Below are 17,645 nucleotides of genomic sequence, written 5' to 3'. Positions count from 1 at the left end.
AAGAAGTTTGTTTTTTTCCTTTCTCTCTCTCTCTCTCTCTCTCTTCCTCTCTCTTTCCACACTCCTCGTAAACCTACGTAGTGGGATATCGCAATGCCGAGCATAGACATTTTCAAAGAAAGTTTTGAAGTGTGTTGTTTTCTTTTCTTTCTTTCTCTCACTCTCTCTCCCTTTTTCCCTTTCTCTCTTTCTCCCCTCTCTCTCTTCCTCCCTCTCTCTTTCACACTGCACCTTTGGTTGAAAGGGGTACCAAGTTTAAGGATTCGTCCAGTGGCCACTGATTTGTGAACACCGCCACGAGTTCTGCAATATCGTTCCTCCAAATTTTCGTTCTTAATAAATTATAGCTTTCTTGTTGCCCTGGAACCCAATTTAATGAAATTATGCTGAGTTTTCCACTATTTTTCTAATTTTTTAGTGTTTATGCGCTCTACTGTCGGAAAAAATTGCAATTTGTTGAATCAAACTACCTTCTTAATAGAAAAGATTGAGGATTCGAAGATACAAGCGCCTCCATCTTCTCATATCATTTTGAATTGAAGATTTTGTGTAACAGTACGAAAGAAGTATATTTCGTTGCGTCGTATATTTAATTACGATTATCTTAAAAAGTACTTATGCTTTATTTTGGAATAATTAAAAAAATAAATAAAATATAAACTATAAAAAATGTTATTATGAAATAAAATAATAAATGAATATTTCAAAATAGTATGAGAATAAATTAAATGTGAATACATAATAATAGGTGATATGAAAAGTAACGACATTTTTTTATCACTAGATAATGTTGGTACCCATATATCTTGCAACACTAATCCGATTATGTCAAACGAGCACAATTTGAAAAGTGGTATTTCCGACCACATTTTTTTAAAGACAGTTGTGTGATTCATTGCTTATGCAAAAAATAATATTGATTTGTAAATGAGTAAAATATCTGAAGAAATACTCTATATTATGTGCCAAATTTTTCATCATATTGCATATATCATATTGCAGATGTGAGGACATATCATTAGATCCCGACGTAACATTCGCTACAAACAATTCGCGTTTACTCCGTTTGTATAAAGTTATAAAATTATAATGTATAATAATTTATGATCCATATTTTCCACATATTTTCCTAATCTTATTACTACAGAAAAAAGTGAACCCGCTGCATAAATATGCTGAAAATTATGTACGTTGTACGGTGAGGATGCTGTAAGTGAACTCCGTATTTAGGCTTGGTTTGCTCGATTTTATTCGATTTCATAGTCCCCAAAAAATCCGAAAAAATTTTGCAACTAGTGGAGGAAGATCGTGTTTCGTGTATTGATAGGGAATTGTCTATTATGAGCTACTCCAGCCTGGTGAAACACTTGAACGAAGCAAATGGAAATTGCTTATAGTTATTCTTCTTATAAATATGAAACTTTTATTGTTTTAGTTTCAAATTTCAAATGTTGCATTAAAAATTTTTTCAAGCTAGTAAAAACATTTTTAATATATAAAGTTCCCTAACAAACTATTTTATATTAGACAACTGTTACTTTGGTTCAAAAATTGCAAACTCTTATAAGAGAAATCATCCATTTTTATTATTTACAGAAGGTGAGAATGTCGGGAAAAGTAAACCCAAGAAAAATCATCAATCAAATTATCACCAGCAATCCATTGATATAGCTCGGCTAATACACAAATGTTTATTCCAAAGATTATTTTTAAATAAAAAAGTGTTGTCGTACTTAAACGTTTTTTTGTTTATTGCATGAGTTTGTAAAATTTAATCAGAATTATAATTAAAAATCCCATAATCCAAGAAATTATTTAGCAAATTACATTAAATGAAAATCCAAACTAACAAATAGGCTATAATGGGCTATACTATACGACTTGCAATTGTTTCGTTATGTTACAAAATATTCAAGTGATATATATTTGCAATAGATCTGTTCTTGCATTATATACTGCAACACATCCACCATTTTATACTAAAAATATGTTTAAATGCATTCGGAAATTATGATAGTTCGACATAATGTCTTGGAATATTTTTGATCATTTGTACGAAAAAGTTCTTAACACATTTTCTTCGGTAATTTTTCAAATTTATTAAAAAGTATTTGAAGTCTTCAAAGTCTTTAAGGCGAATTGGCTACCGTTTTTTTGCAACAATCAAATTCATAATAAATACAGATATAGTATTATGAGCAATAAAGTTAACCCATTATAAAACATACATTTTAATGCCTCCTAACATTGGAAAATTTCTTCGTGGCAATTTCTAATAATAAAATTTACTCATTTTAGAATAAACAATTTCTTATTGTGCAATTCGTTACACACATTGTATATTAAAGAGAATTATTGTTTAATAAACTAATAAATCTTTATTAGTCATGTATATTAAAGATACAACAATGTATCTCTCTTTAGACTTTGACATCAAAGTCCGATAGTTAAACACGCACTCAATTATATCAGAAATTCTTCGATGATGATGCATCCAAGTAATATTGGTATTAACTCACGAGGCAGTTTACATATTAGAAGCGTCGATCGTATTAGATAATTAAACAGACACTTAGACTGAAAATAGAACAACTGTTCTGTTTTGTTAATCTAAACTGAATATAAGATCGGCACACTACTGGACTACGTTTTCGATTATTCGACTTCCAACTGTTAAATTTTTCTTTAATTAAAATCTAAAATATTTAAAGTAAAATAAAAGTTTTCTTGAATTATAAAAAATATTTTTTGTTTTTAAAAATTAACTATAAACTATAAAAGTTTATATATATATAAAATTTAACTATAAAAGTCATGCACAAATCTAGATAAAAATACTCATACGCACTGGGGAATTTGCGCATTCTTATTGAAAAACATCGGTGTTATTTTACTTCAAAGGACAATTTCTATGTGATATGATAGCAAGAAAAAAAATTTTGATAAAAGAAAGTTGAACCAAGAAGATTTTATAATTTTTATAATTATTTATAATAACAATATAATATTATTGTAATATATAATATATATTTATATATAATTATTTTGAGTTAAATTAGCTTTTTCATAAAAAAAATCAAAAATAACAAAAATCAAACTTAAAGGACTGGTTTTTGAGATGAAACGAATTTTTGAACCAAAAATCTGACAAATCAGTAGGTGAATTACAGTATATATATTTATATATATTTTTTATATCTTCTTTAAGAGTCTGATAGTCTTTATAGACATAAAGGTATATCTACATCTCATCTCATTCAAACTTAAATGCTATATCATACATAACATATTATATCTGGGATATACATTCCTGCAGTTAGTAGCAGCTCTTTTGTAAATATTCGATGGTATTTGGATAATTCAGTTTCAGGCAAAAAATTGATTCATAGGATCTACTTAAATATGTTGACTCTTTGTGCTTTGTCGGAGCATTTACTTTTCTTTAAAATGTTCTAATTAGTCTTTAAAGCGCGGTGCAGACTATCATTTAAAAAATTTCAAAAAATAATGGGTTTCTGAAAATTTTTGTTTTGCAGTAAAATTTTAAACTTACGGATCTATTCTGTGCACTTTATAAAATTGTCAAACATTGACACTTGTCAAAATTGACTATTCGGTGACATAAATAAAAAGCTCTTTTCCTTGTTAGTTGTCAATACCTCAAATGCTGTTGACAACTATAAAAATATGCTCTTTTTAAGCACTTTTTATTATTTGCATGCATGACAAATATTCTTAACTAAAATATACGCTCTTTACAAGCATATTTTTTATTGTGATTGGAATGCATGAAAAATGCTTTCGACAATTTAGAATATATGCTCTTTTTACGAATAGTTACGAACAATTACGAACAGTTAAGAACAGTTTTATATACAAAACACTTTACACCATAGGGTGGTGAGGAGCATTAGGTACTTGAGCTTTGAAATTTGTCAAGATGTGTCCAGAATACCAAAAAGCTTTCTGCTTTATAAGAATCAAAAATTTTATTAAAGAATTTGACAAATCTGTCAAGTACACAGAATAGGACCGTAAATCTAAATAAAATATAAAAAATGAAAATTTTAGGTGCATGTTAATATTAGTACTTAAATAGAAACAATTTTAATTGTTTTAACAATTTCTTAAAAGCTTAATTAATTATCTTTAAAACGCAGTAAAGTTCCTACCATTTATAGAACTTGATATATAGCCATTTGAAAATGTGTCTACAATGCCAATTCTAAAAACGCAATGGGTCCATATCTCCTAAGAAAAAAATCACAAAATTTTTTCCCGAGATACGGGTCTTCTTATTTCATGAAAGGAGCTCATAAAAAATTTCAGCCAAATCGGTGGTCATGAGGTTAAAAAGATGTCCGATTTGTACAAGAATGAACCATATGTGCTTTTACCTGACTTCATTATGCTATGAAACAGCACTTTTCACTTTATGTTTTGGACTCGCTGCGGTTTACTATATATATCATATATTTAAACTAATATTGATATATTCCTTTAATACAAATAAATACAATTAATAAATCTTTGAAGTATCCATATTTTTCCAATTGTAGTAATATTTAAATATTTTTTTAGAAAAGCAGAAAGTTTTAATTTTGTGAATGTCCTATAATTTAATAATAAAATACTAAGAAAAAAACGTACTTTTGTCAGTCTTGCATATAATAAACATTTAAGTATATTAGTGTTTTAATAAATGACAAAGTTCACGCTAGATTTGCGTATACATTTTATTTAAATATTATTGTTTTTATTTAATTCAATAAACCATAACTATAAATTTCGGCTATTTTATATGTTTCTTTGTTAATTTCTTATTTGTGCATTTTTTTTAGGAAAAAAAATATTTATATAAATTAAGTAATCAAGGATTTTCAACTACAATGTTTTCTATTCAAAATAGATTTTTTGTCATAGGAGAAAAATAATTTTAAATTTTGAGTTATTACTTCAATACTATAATTGAATTAAAATAATTACATTGGAACTACAATCTATTTAAATTATTATTTTTTTGATTTTTTTTTTGTTAATTAATAATTAAAATTAAAAAATAAAATTAATTTTAAAAAAATGTCCAACTAAAACCATGTCAATATGATAAAGCTCAATACGGTTGTTCATTTTACTAGAAAGGTATCAAACCTCATAAAGTATATAAATTCTTCATCAGTCAAGTCAAACGTTTAGCTCTGTGCGATGAATATTAAACTTCTTAGTTTTTTTCTTGACACTGATTTCATCCTAATGGTTAAACAAAGATTTTCTTTAGAAATTTTCAATCACATGGAACATGTTATTCGTTCTTCAGTCGTCTAATGTACCATATAATATTATTAGAAATAGTGTTATAGAATTTGTATTCTTAATTTTTTGTTGACATTATTTTAAGGAATGCTCAAAGTAAATGCTTAATGGAAAAGAAGGAATAATATGTTTTAAGAATGGAAAGTTATATTAAATTTAGCAAAAATTGTTCAAATCATCTTTTTGCGGAATGTATAATTTTGTCTCTAAAGAAAATTCTGTAAAGCACATTAGAATTGATTTAAATAGTCGCTCATTTTAAAAATCATATCATGATTTATTTCATCATTTAATATCAAAAAGAAAAGAATTTATTTATTCGTTAAACGTATAACATAGCTCAGTTAAGTCTGCATGACAGACTTATACTTTATAACGCTATTTTGAAACCAATTTAGACATACATATAGAGTACAGTTATGGAACACTTCCAGTAATTCTGAAATAGAAATTTTACATATATTTCAAACAACAGATCTAAAAATTATTCTCAATGCTCCCTGGTTTATCTCTAGTGACATATACATAACGACTTAAAAATTAAATACATTAAGGAGGAGATCAATAGGTTTAGAGAAAGATATTTAAAGTATAAAAGATAAAAGTAACGACATGGTTAAAGAAATGTAATATACCTTCTGCTCAAAAAGTATCCGGATTTTGTTGTTTGTTAACTACTCCTTACGTAATAGACATTTTCAAAAAATTTGAGCGCCATCTGTCAATTAGTTTGTTTACAGCAGCTGTTAATGTGAGACTACCTCAAGTGCATTTTGCTATGGAAAATTTTTGTTGTACGCGATTTTTTGACCGAACACGGCACCACTGTCATCGCTAAGGCACCATATTCCCCAGATCTGGCGCCGTTCAACTTTTTCCTGTTCCCGAAACTCAGATTGAATCGGTAAAAGAGAATTCGCTGAAGGAACTAAAAGCTATACCTGCACGGGACTACGAAAAGTGTATAGAAGATTGGATTAAGCGTTGGCATATGTGTACGCTTCAGAAGGAGCATATTGTGAAGGATTTAAAATAAATTTTGAATAAAATTTAAATTTGTGTGTATTTACAAAATCCTGGTACTATTTGAGCAGAAGATAGAATGCTGCACAATTTTATCATATTTTTTATTTAAAGTTAACATTTGTTAATTAGAATTAGTACGAGATAACTAATAAATAGTTTATCTTAAGTGTTACCAACCCCCTTAAACCTTTTCTTAATGTTAACCGACAATAAAATCATATGCATTATTCCGGTAAAGTCATCGGGACAGTACTGAGGTATTAAAAACCTACTGGGTTTGTTGTTTACATGTTTCTTAAACCGCATAGAATGTGGTTCCGGTTGCCACAGCCACAGCAACTGCTGAGATATTTAGATCTTGATTGATATTGTGATCACGAACACCATATCAGTTAATGACCATATTCCGTAGAACATATTTTATATTAGTACTGATAAGGGTAGCACAGCCCTAAATTTGTAAAATTTGCTTGTTTATTATACAATTTTAAAGGTAAAATATTGCTATTGTAAAATAAAAATGTTGCAATTTTAACCTAGACCGGTTAAAATTGAAACCACCGTATAAAGCAATTTTTGCTGCAATACCAATAGTTTGAAATAATTTCCTTGACACTGTTTCCTCCTTATGAACAATTACTACTTAGTACTTGCATTAATTGTATTTGAACAGTCCGGTTTAATTTTACTTTAATCAAAACACTTTTTGGTTGCTATTAATATTATTTAGGTTTAGGGTTTTGAAACATTTTTGACACGTTTAAGAACTTTTGCATATGTCTTCAAATACATGACGTGATTAATTTAGACAATAAAACAAACCAAACAATTTACGTAAAAAGGTCAACATGCGTTTAAATTCGGGGCTTTTACTACATTTAATAAAACGTGTCAAGGTCTCAAATTTAGATTTACGTCTTTTTGACAACTATATTTACATTTTTATTGCCTAAAAACACTTATTTTGGTCGAATAGCAACAAACATATAATTAGCCTTCACAACTACTTGTCCAAAATTATTTTCTCAAAACTCGAATATTTGAATATTTGAATACGTAATGAACTATTGTATATGATTTATATTAATATATTTTATATATAAAAGTCTCTATAGCAATTTATATGTATCCAATATATACTAATTGAATTATAGTATTTTACTCTATTTTTGTCTTTGAAACTTAACTTACACTAAATAACACACATTGCTAAAATTTTGTTATTTCTACTCATTTCTACTTAGTCCTAACACTACTAATTTTTCAATTACTAACTTTAAATATCTAATTAACTATTATTAAATCTATATAAAAGTATATAAATAAATTAGAATTTTATAGTAGAAGAAGTTTTTACTAATTTTAATAAAAGTATAGTAGTAGATCTAACAACAAAACCAATAATTAGCTGATTTACCTAATTATTGTATAACTGTGGCTTATGCTTTCGTTATATTATAATACACTAACCAAATTTTTTCATTAATACTAACAACAAATTAATAAAATTCAAATTAGAATAACAGAAATCAAGTACGACTTTGGATCATTGGTGGTAAACAACGTAAGTTTGAGCTGCAAGAATAACACAAATCAAACACGACTTTGGATCATTGGTGGTAAAAATTTTCTTACTGTAGTTCACACCACATATTTGACTGTAAAAACTAAATTTATATTGAGTAATATATAAAGCATGTATAGCCCGAAAACACCTGAGGGGAAATTCTCTAGCTATCAAACACCAATCTTATCCCCAGGCTTACAAATAATATCTGGTCTTCTAGGTTGGAGGTTAATAACAAGGTTAACAGCCTCGCATCGGAAAAAAACCAACCGATACGCAACCAACAAACATGCCTCAAACACCGATGACAACAAGGTATAGAAGCAGACCGAAGCTGAGATAGAAGGAAAACGTGTACTAGGACGCCAGAAAGCTCGAAGTTCCGAATTGGAAAACAACTGCACAAGATCAAATCAGATGTAGGGAGTTTGTAAAAGAGATCAAGGTTAACACTAGACTGTAGTGCCAAATAAGAAGAAGAAGATATAAAGCACCTGTGTCTTTATGGTGGTGTGTTAGTATCCATAGTATATTTGAAGACATGCAATTTGTGATGCTTTACGAGTATTACTACAAAGAAGGAAACCTGCTACAAAGATATACCGAATAATTTGAGCGGTTTACGTTAAAAATGCTGTGAGTCAACGTTAGACCAAATTCCAAAGTCAGAAATTTTGTGTGTAAAGGTACGTCTCGCTTTAGTCTGCCAGTCACTAAATATCCAATGTATTTTGACAACTGGAGCAAATCGCAACAAATTACACAAAGAAATATTTGCTTTCATTTGGAACTATTTTGGGTGGAATCATTACGAGCGATAAAAAATGGGTCTTAATATTAATTAGATAAAAACCAACACAAGGTCAAAAGACGAATTCACGGACTGGACTGACGGCAAACAAGATTATGTTGAGTATTTAATGCAACTAGATTGCAGTTGTTTATTACTAGCTGATCCAGCGCGGTCAATTGGGTCCACTTCTGGTTAAGACTAACCGCTTGAACGAAATTGTGAAGTCCTTGATGACTCTACTACCTTGATGATGGTACTCTCTTATCTTAAGGGTTTTTGCGAGCAATGTGGTAGCAAAATGGCCAAAAATAGCTAGTTGAGGAACATGGAAAATTATCTGATGGCCTGCCACTACAATCATCTATCATAAAAGATATTTTGTGTGACAACCAATCTTCAACAAACAGAAGAGATTAATACTTTTTAATGAACACTAGAATGTGTCTCAAATATTAAAAGTATTCTTTTATATTAAAATTATTGTTTTCTATTTATTTATTTATTTATGTGTTAACACTGAAATTAACTAAGAATAAAAAACTGGACTGCAGGTCTGAGATATCTATAAATTAGTTGATAGATAATATTATACAACGAATTTTTTAAGCAAATTTTTTTTTAATATATCAAAAAAGAACAAGAATTAAAAAAAAACGCAAAATTTTAATTTTTAATAATTTTCTTTATTATCGTCTTCAAAATACTCTCCTCCTGCGGTAATACATGCATGCCAACACTTGATCCAATTTTCCATACAAGTTTTATAGGTCGCCGAAGGTATGGTCTTTAGTTCACGCAGCGAATTCTCTTTTATGGTATCTACGGTCTCAAAACACGTTCCTCGCTGTAGCAATTTAAGTCGAGGGAAGAGGAAAAAGTCACACGGGGCCATCTCTGGAGAGTACGGTGCTTGGTTGATGATATTGGTGGAGTTTTTGGCCAAAAACTGTGACACAACCAACGCTGTGTGAGCCGGTGCGTTATCGTGTTGTAAAATCCATGAGTTTTCCTTCCATAAATCTGGCATCTTTTTGAGAATGGCCTCACGCAAACGACGTATAACGGCCAATTAATACTCCTTATTGACCGTCCGGAAGGAATTCATAGTGCACCACACCACTAATATCGAAGAAAACAGTCAGCATAATCTTGATTTTGGACCGACTTTGGCTTTCTCTTTTCGGTTTCGGCTCACCTTCGAAGCACCATTCGGTCGATTATTGTTTGGTGGGCATGTCAAATTCATAGACTCATGTCTCATCACCAGTTATGATGCGTTCGATGAATGTGGGGTCACTATCTGCGTTGGAAATCATCTCTTTGGCCACATCACAACGACGCTTTTATTGAATGAAAGCGCGGGAATTCAAAAATTAAAATTCTCGTTCTTTTTTGATCACAAGGTAAATATATTATTTCTTAATTTACAAAATAAACATATTTTAAATATTTTTATGACACATTATATATGGTACACAAAATTTTAGTAAATACCCGTCTGCCATGCTGCTGCGGGTAAATGCGATAGTTAGGTAAATATAAACTGTACCGAGTTTGAGGTAACCTTAATGAACGGTTTTCAAAATACACTTACAACAAGAAGGCACTTTAAATTGATCTGTAACGACAGTGCCATTTGGAGTAATGGCTATCAATGTACGATAGATATGATTTTGTTTACAGGTCGCATCCACACCATTTGGCAATAAATCTGCATACTTGCATCTGTTCCCTTCATTTGAACACAGCTCTACGCGTAGACCTTGCTTAAATTTATCATCATCATTTACTATGAACAATAGTTCATTATTCTTTGAAAGTTGTGCTTTCGGAAAAATGATTTTCTCTTCACTATCACACAGGAAACTCTCATCTGGTCCGATGTTTATGCGTTGTTCTACATTTTCTGGTTGCATCAGCTCATCCGAAAAGAAAAATTGAAATTTGGAAAATTCATCCAATAATTTCGATTCAAAATTTCTCAAATCAGGATAATTATGCACTTCTGTACAAAATGGCTTACCAGCGTGAAAATCATCATCACATGTAGGTACACCATTATTTGATGAATCCATTATTATTCCACCTTCTTGGCTTTCGGAATGATGTGCCGGAATAGTTTTTTTTAATAGTCCTTCTTGCTGAATTGTTCCATTAACAAAATTTTGATTGAATGTTGCATTTTGATCTGTTATAAATATTTGAGATATTAAGATATCTACATTTGGACAAACTATGGGCTGGAAAACTGTGCACAGCAGTAAAACTGTAAACGTTTTATATGAAATAGGTTTTAATGTTGAATTTAAAGCCATTTTAATTAAATTTATAATGGAATTTTTTAAGATATTAGTAAATGGATGTCAAGTGTAGTTGTTCTGCTCTTTATCAGCTCAAATTAAAACTGTTGAGTTCACAGCAGGAGATCACCGATTTTATGTTCAGGTATGTGGATTTGGGTAAGAATAAGACGATACTATAAATCTTAAAATAAACAAATTCTTTATTTAAAATGACATATTTAAAAAGGACTAAAGAAGAAGTTACGACTATTCAATATATTGTTACTACCTGTGCCGTTTGTACTGATCAGTGATTAACGAAATTTAGGTAACAAGAAAATATTAAATGAGATACCTGCTGCTATCAGAAAAATATTAATATTAAGAAATAATTTTAAAAGTACCGTGTCTGTAAACCTTTGTCCTCTCCAATTCTTAATTAACACACCAAGTGTATCAAAATTGTATTTGTAGGAAAAAAGATTCTTTTTAAGATCTCAAAGTTGATTATTTTACTTTGATGTCAAGTAAAATAATAGCTTTTGGGCCCTAAAAAAGAATCTTTTTTTCTACAAATACCATAAAAATAACAGCACAAAATTAAGATTTGAAATGTTTTAATTCTCTCTAGTATAACGAAAAATCTATAAAAATAAAATGGAAATTTTAAAGAGAATTTTTAAAAGATCTATTGAGAACAACGCACTTCAGTGAAACGTCTATTGAAAACTTGTTATAAAAACTACTGTTTGCAGTATATGAAGATTACTTAACAATAAATATGACGATATATCGCTTACATTTATTATGTGCGATAGAAGCCGTTCCATATATGTATTGAAAGCCATTTTTATTTCTTTTTAGACTAATGTAATTTTGAGGTTGATGTTTACTAACTACTTTGGTAATGTAACTCAGAGTAGTTTGTTTTGAAATCATTGTAATATATATTTGCCAGCCAGACTAGTGCAGAAAACAGGACCATAGCACAATACGTTTTAAAAATTTATTTGTAAATAAACAGCTTGTTGTATTGTGATAGAGATAATTTACATTCAACTAATCATTGAAAAAGATGAAACAGTAATATAAATCAATAAATATTTAGGTGTTTCAAAACAAACTTTGTTTCTTAAATTTCTTCAGACACAAATCCTTTAAATCCAAAACGAGTTGAACTCTACAAGTGCATTACAAATAAAAAATTTAAGGTTCTATCAACTGACCGACCCAGACATTGGTCAGCAGATTCTGCTAAAACTCCAGAGCTGCTTGATTTTGTTATGTACAACGGTATCTCTAACAGACTGGCAGGCCAACTGTTGGGAAAATTGCTAAAACTTCATGGAACGTATGAAAATCACAGCTTCATGAAATAGCCTAAGAAAGTGATTTATGTGGAAATGCTTAGATATACACAGATAAAAATATCACCTTTTATATATAATCACAAACAAAAAATATCAAAGTAATATTTAAGGTATGGAAGTGATAATTCTAATTTGACTTTTAGCATTATTGGCATTGGTAAACCTTCTTTGTACTTTCAATGCACTTTTCTACCCATATATTCTCCCAAATCTATCGAACTACGTACTACCATTATTCAAAATAATATATAATACTTTTTAGCAAAGAAATGAATATAGTTAATAAAATGTGTAGGAGTCAAAAGCTTACTATTTGCAACAAATAATAAAGAATACAGAAATCTAGAAAAGCATTAACCATTCGCTTGACATCCTCTCGATAACGACCAATGGTATTCCTCAAGAAGAAACTACTCCAAAATGGTATTTTTTTTTAATTTATAAATTATTTATTAAATCTTTCTAAAAACTAAGCTAACAATAAGCGGATCAAATCTTAAAACTAAATTTATTTTGCTTTGGAAAAAACTATTGAGATATTGAATTAGTTATAATAAGATAAGATTGAAAATTAAAATTAAAATTAGGATGATCTTCCTACTTTAAGAATTGCCGACGGCTACATCGAGCAGCTTCTTCTATTACTGTTGGTACGCTCAAATCTCTATGAGGGTTAGCATTTTTCATAAACCACGGTGCACCTGCTATCATTCCTAGAGTTTTAGATTGCAGCCTTTGCAGTTTTTCAATATTTGATGACTTCGCTGTTCTCCACAGTTGAACTCCGTATAGGTTTTATTATAGGTTTTTTATAGTAGAATTTTGTATTCAAGTGGTTTGTTTTATTGACAATGAATTTTATATAAAACAATACCTCGCAAAAATTTATAGTTAATATCCAATAACTATCCAATACTCGTATTACAAGTCATTATGAATCTATTCATCACATAAATTTCCAAATTACAGTCATTATCTATCATTCAGCTGGTTTAAAACTTAAGTTCGACGTTTAAAATGCAAATGAAATGGGTCAGCAGTTTTTCAATTGTGTTGATATTTTGTTCAGCACCGAAGCAGGAAGTTAACCGGAACTTGCACACTTACAACTTCCGTCGAGCACTTGTTGATACACAAATTTCTCCATTGAATATTCTACATACTTGAGAACTTCAAATATTATTTATCACCGCTTTATGGTTAAAGCATTACACTTCCCGCACTTACTAACCGAATACAGTTTTTCACGCAAAAAAGTGTGGTTTTGTGAAACTCAGGCTATATTCGATTTCATAACGAATTCGTATAAAACATAAGCAAATGTGAACCCCCACAAGAAGATGAAAGCCTTTTCGAACATTCATTCATAGAAATTTTGGTAACATATAAATTATAGACAAAGGCTTGCGTGACATTTGTCATAAATTTATTTTTCTTTGTTTTAAAGTATCCCTTTCAGCTTTATTGAGGCAATAAAACTAATAAAAACAACACTTAAATGTGTTAAGCAAATAAAAGTAATTTAATCAATTATATACAGCAAAGAGTTCTGACACAGGAGACATACACAATGATTAATTTGCACATTAATTATATGAAAAAATATCCTTGAAACTTTCCAGTATATACAATTGGAACAAATAAACAAAAATTAACCAAAAATGTATTCAAATATTGTGAACTCCAAACTACGAGTAATTAATTTAAAAACTTCAAAAAACTGTAATAAGTTTTATAGGTTTGAAGTGGATGTCAATTTATTAAAGAAATGTTTCTTTTTCATCACAATTCTTATTAGTAAGAAGTAAAAAGGAAGGCTTAGTGGGAATTCCAATGGGCCTAGTGAGAAGCTGTTCATTTTCTCAATAATGTAAACCACACAAACAGGTTAAACTAAGTGGAAATTCTAATGGCTCAGTAAGAAGATATTAATCTTTTCAATATCAGGTAGTTTGCAAGAAGGTTAAACAGATTTCGGGCTTAAAACTACCAAACAGAGTTTCATTTTAATTTCGTGATATTTTTATTTTTTATATAAGTTAAAATTTAACATCAGTTATGATAGAAGTGTCTATTATATTTAATAGAAACTAGAATATTTGGTAGACAGATTTTGAAAAGTACTGAACTACAACAACAATAATTAAATATAATAATTCCTAGAATTTCTAGAACACTGATGATGGATATTTGGCAATACTCAAAACAGTTACATGGTCAGCCAAAAATTCAATTAACTACGATAATATGAAAAAAATTTTGTTATTGGAGTTCACTACTTTTCGAAACCTTCATAACATTTTTATTTAAATATTTGAATTAGAACAAAAGAAATTCTCAATGGAGATTAAGTATTATTTGATATTTGATATTATGTTAAATCTGTTCTGTTTACACGTAAATTTTTTCGGATAATTGTACAGTAGAGTAGAGTTTAAATAAAAAGTCTACATAAAATGAAGCCCTTAGTAGGAACACATTTTATAATGTCTATAAATGTTTCAATACAACCCACCGGAGATATACTATTACGGAGGAGATCAAATTTATATTGAAATTCAATGATAGAACTTTCTTTCCCTACCAACATTATAAAAAATACATTATTATAAAAAAAAATTTTTATAAAGCTATCAGTTTAAATAAACAGCAAAAAGTACATTTTTTAAATTGACTCCGAAATAAAAACATTGGACTTAGTAGTCCAATACTAACAAAAAAGCATTTCCAAAATGTTTTTTTTTATATTGGGTTCAAAAATGATTGATATCTCATACAACAGATATTATTAATATATTTTCGATAGCTATACAACATATAGTTCATTATACTTTTAGTAAAAATAATTAAACAATAATCCTGGAAATACTATAGTCCACACAACCTTTAAAAATATTAGCCCCAATTATGGAAACCACAACGTGTTTATATTCATCAATGAAAATCAATTTTAATTAAATATTATTTATGTGTTATTAAACATACATCTACATAGTATAAAAAAAACATTTATATATGTTCCAAAATAAAAAATAAAATAAAAGTAGTTTACCTAAAGTTTGAAATTATCATCTAATTATTGCCAATATTAGTTCCATACTCATTATTTTTGTAGAGTAACCATGATTTAGTAACATGTTATTAGCCAGGGATGTTATCATATAGTAAACAATTTCTTCCAAAATTTTCCGTATAAAATGGAATTTCACAATACTCTTTGAACTTCAGTCATATATACAGTACGAATATTCCATACTCCAAATTTATAGCTCCACCTTATAATTTTTGAGGCCCAAATTTAGAGAGATTCCGATAGGTTCTAGCACCGACAAAAAGAAGTGCCCAATTCAAATACTATATTTAATTAAAATTAAATCTGTTTACTAATTGAAAATACCAAATTTTGATTGTCTAATTTTAATCCTGCCACACTTAAAGTTTTTTTTAATTATCCATTACAGACGTACATCGTGGCATGCTATCACTGCCAGTTGATAATACCAAACGCCCCCGAATCACTGGTTTCCTAGTCTTTCCACTGAAAATACGGCGTTCTCTATCGCATATTCCACCTGCGAGTACCAAATCCAACGTCTTTCTAGCTGGAGCAATTTCTTCCATTTGCACGACATGATCAAGCCTTCGAAATCGCCGAATTTTTATGCGCTTAACTAAGTTAATGTCGCGGTATAGCTCATATAGCATCGTTCAATCTAATTCAAAACACGTTGCCAACGTATAAGGGACCATAGATCCTTTGAAAAATATTTCTCTCGAATGTTTCTAACGCTTCTCTTCACTAATGGTAATGGTTTCTGCACCATACAGCAGGTCAGACATGAAAAAAGATTTTAAGAGTGTGCTTTTTGTTTGTCAAGAGAGGGATTTTTTCTCCATTACCTACTTAGCCCGAATTGACATCTTTTGGCAAGAATGATTCTTTGTTGAATCTCTAAGCTGATGTCATTTTTAGTGTTTATAATGGTTCTCAAATAAACGAAGTCTTTCACAACTTCGATTTATAGTTGTCAACAATGACGTGTGTTTCAAGACGCTCAGAAGATTTGTTTGTTGACAGAAAGTACTTTTTAGCACTAAGAGTCAGTCAATAAATATTATATCATCAACATCCCAATAACTTTACCAACTGCTTATTATGTCCTTAGCCACTTCGTACAACTTTTTGGTTGTTGTCTACTTAGCAACTGCCATTAAACTCCGAAGTGTGATAAAACAGCTGCAAACAGCTCTCTGAATAGTCGAAATGTTGATCTTCTTGGACAACTGCGAGCAAACGTTCACGAAACAAATTTTTCATTGGTAAAAGTTTTTCTAAAATAAACCGAATACGTTTCTTTAATGTATTTAAAGTTTTAGCTATGACTTATAGCTTCCCTTTAGGGGTTTTCAATACAATTTTGTAGAACTTTTTGATGTTTTCTGTTGAAAGCGCCTTATTAAGGCAAGTAGAAAGTGATTCATCATAAGTGTCGGTATGGCTACGGTTAAAGTCTGAAAACCAACTTTCGATGGTTCCTCTCAATGTAGCAGTGTTCAGATAACACTTATGAACCCAAACTTTGTCTTGGTCTGCATTTTTTTCCAATAAAATGCAATTATAAATTAAAGCACGGAATCCATTATTTTAAAAATAACAAAAATTACATGACTAAATTGGACTAAAGCTCCATATATGATTGTTTGACAGTGAACACTTTCTAGAAAAGCATGTTTTTTATTTTGATACCGTTTTTTTAATATATAACCTTGAGATTTTTAAACAGTATATTATCACAATTTAATAAAAAAAATTTTTTTTGTATACAATTTATTCTTTTATTTGTGACCTAAAATATTGTATAATAATTTATTAGCGGGCTAATTGGTCGTTTAAATAGAAATAAAAAACTATAATTTATTATTTATATATTTAAAAATAATTTATATGTTATTAAAATAGTTTTCCGATATTTTGACTATCTTCCCTATATTTTCCTAAAGATGACTATCGAAGATAATCGAAATATCGGAAAAATATTTTAATAAAATGACCAATTAGCCCGCTTATAAATTATTATATATACCACTTATATATAAACGGTTTTTGTTTATATATTAAACAAATTTGTGAAACATTTCGAATTATACAAAAAAAAAACTTACCTTTGGGTGGTGAGGAATGGTAGTATAATCCTTGAAATCTTCGTCGGCGCTTTGGTGGCATTGTATTAAATAAAAATGACTTGTTTTGTTATGAAATATAGATTTAAATTAGTATAAAAATGTTGAGTTAA

The 17,645-nt window shown here is 29.3% G+C and overlaps 1 protein-coding gene across 1 annotated transcript in view; it reads right to left on the bottom strand.

The window, feature by feature from the left end:
- The window catches only part of LOC119675071 (uncharacterized protein DDB_G0290685), a 34,199-nt gene extending 16,554 nt beyond the window's left edge, over positions 1 to 17,645 (bottom strand). The window contains exon 1 of the mRNA XM_038086258.1: positions 17,515 to 17,645. Coding sequence (XP_037942186.1) covers positions 17,515 to 17,575 — 61 coding nt within the window. The 5' untranslated portion in view covers positions 17,576 to 17,645. The remainder of the gene's footprint in view (positions 1 to 17,514) is intronic.

The sequence above is a fragment of the Teleopsis dalmanni genome, chromosome 2 (genome assembly GCF_002237135.1).
Source record: "Teleopsis dalmanni isolate 2A chromosome 2, ASM223713v2, whole genome shotgun sequence".
Classification (NCBI taxonomy): Eukaryota; Metazoa; Arthropoda; class Insecta; order Diptera; family Diopsidae; genus Teleopsis; species Teleopsis dalmanni.
This window is presented reverse-complemented; position numbering and strand designations above follow the sequence as displayed.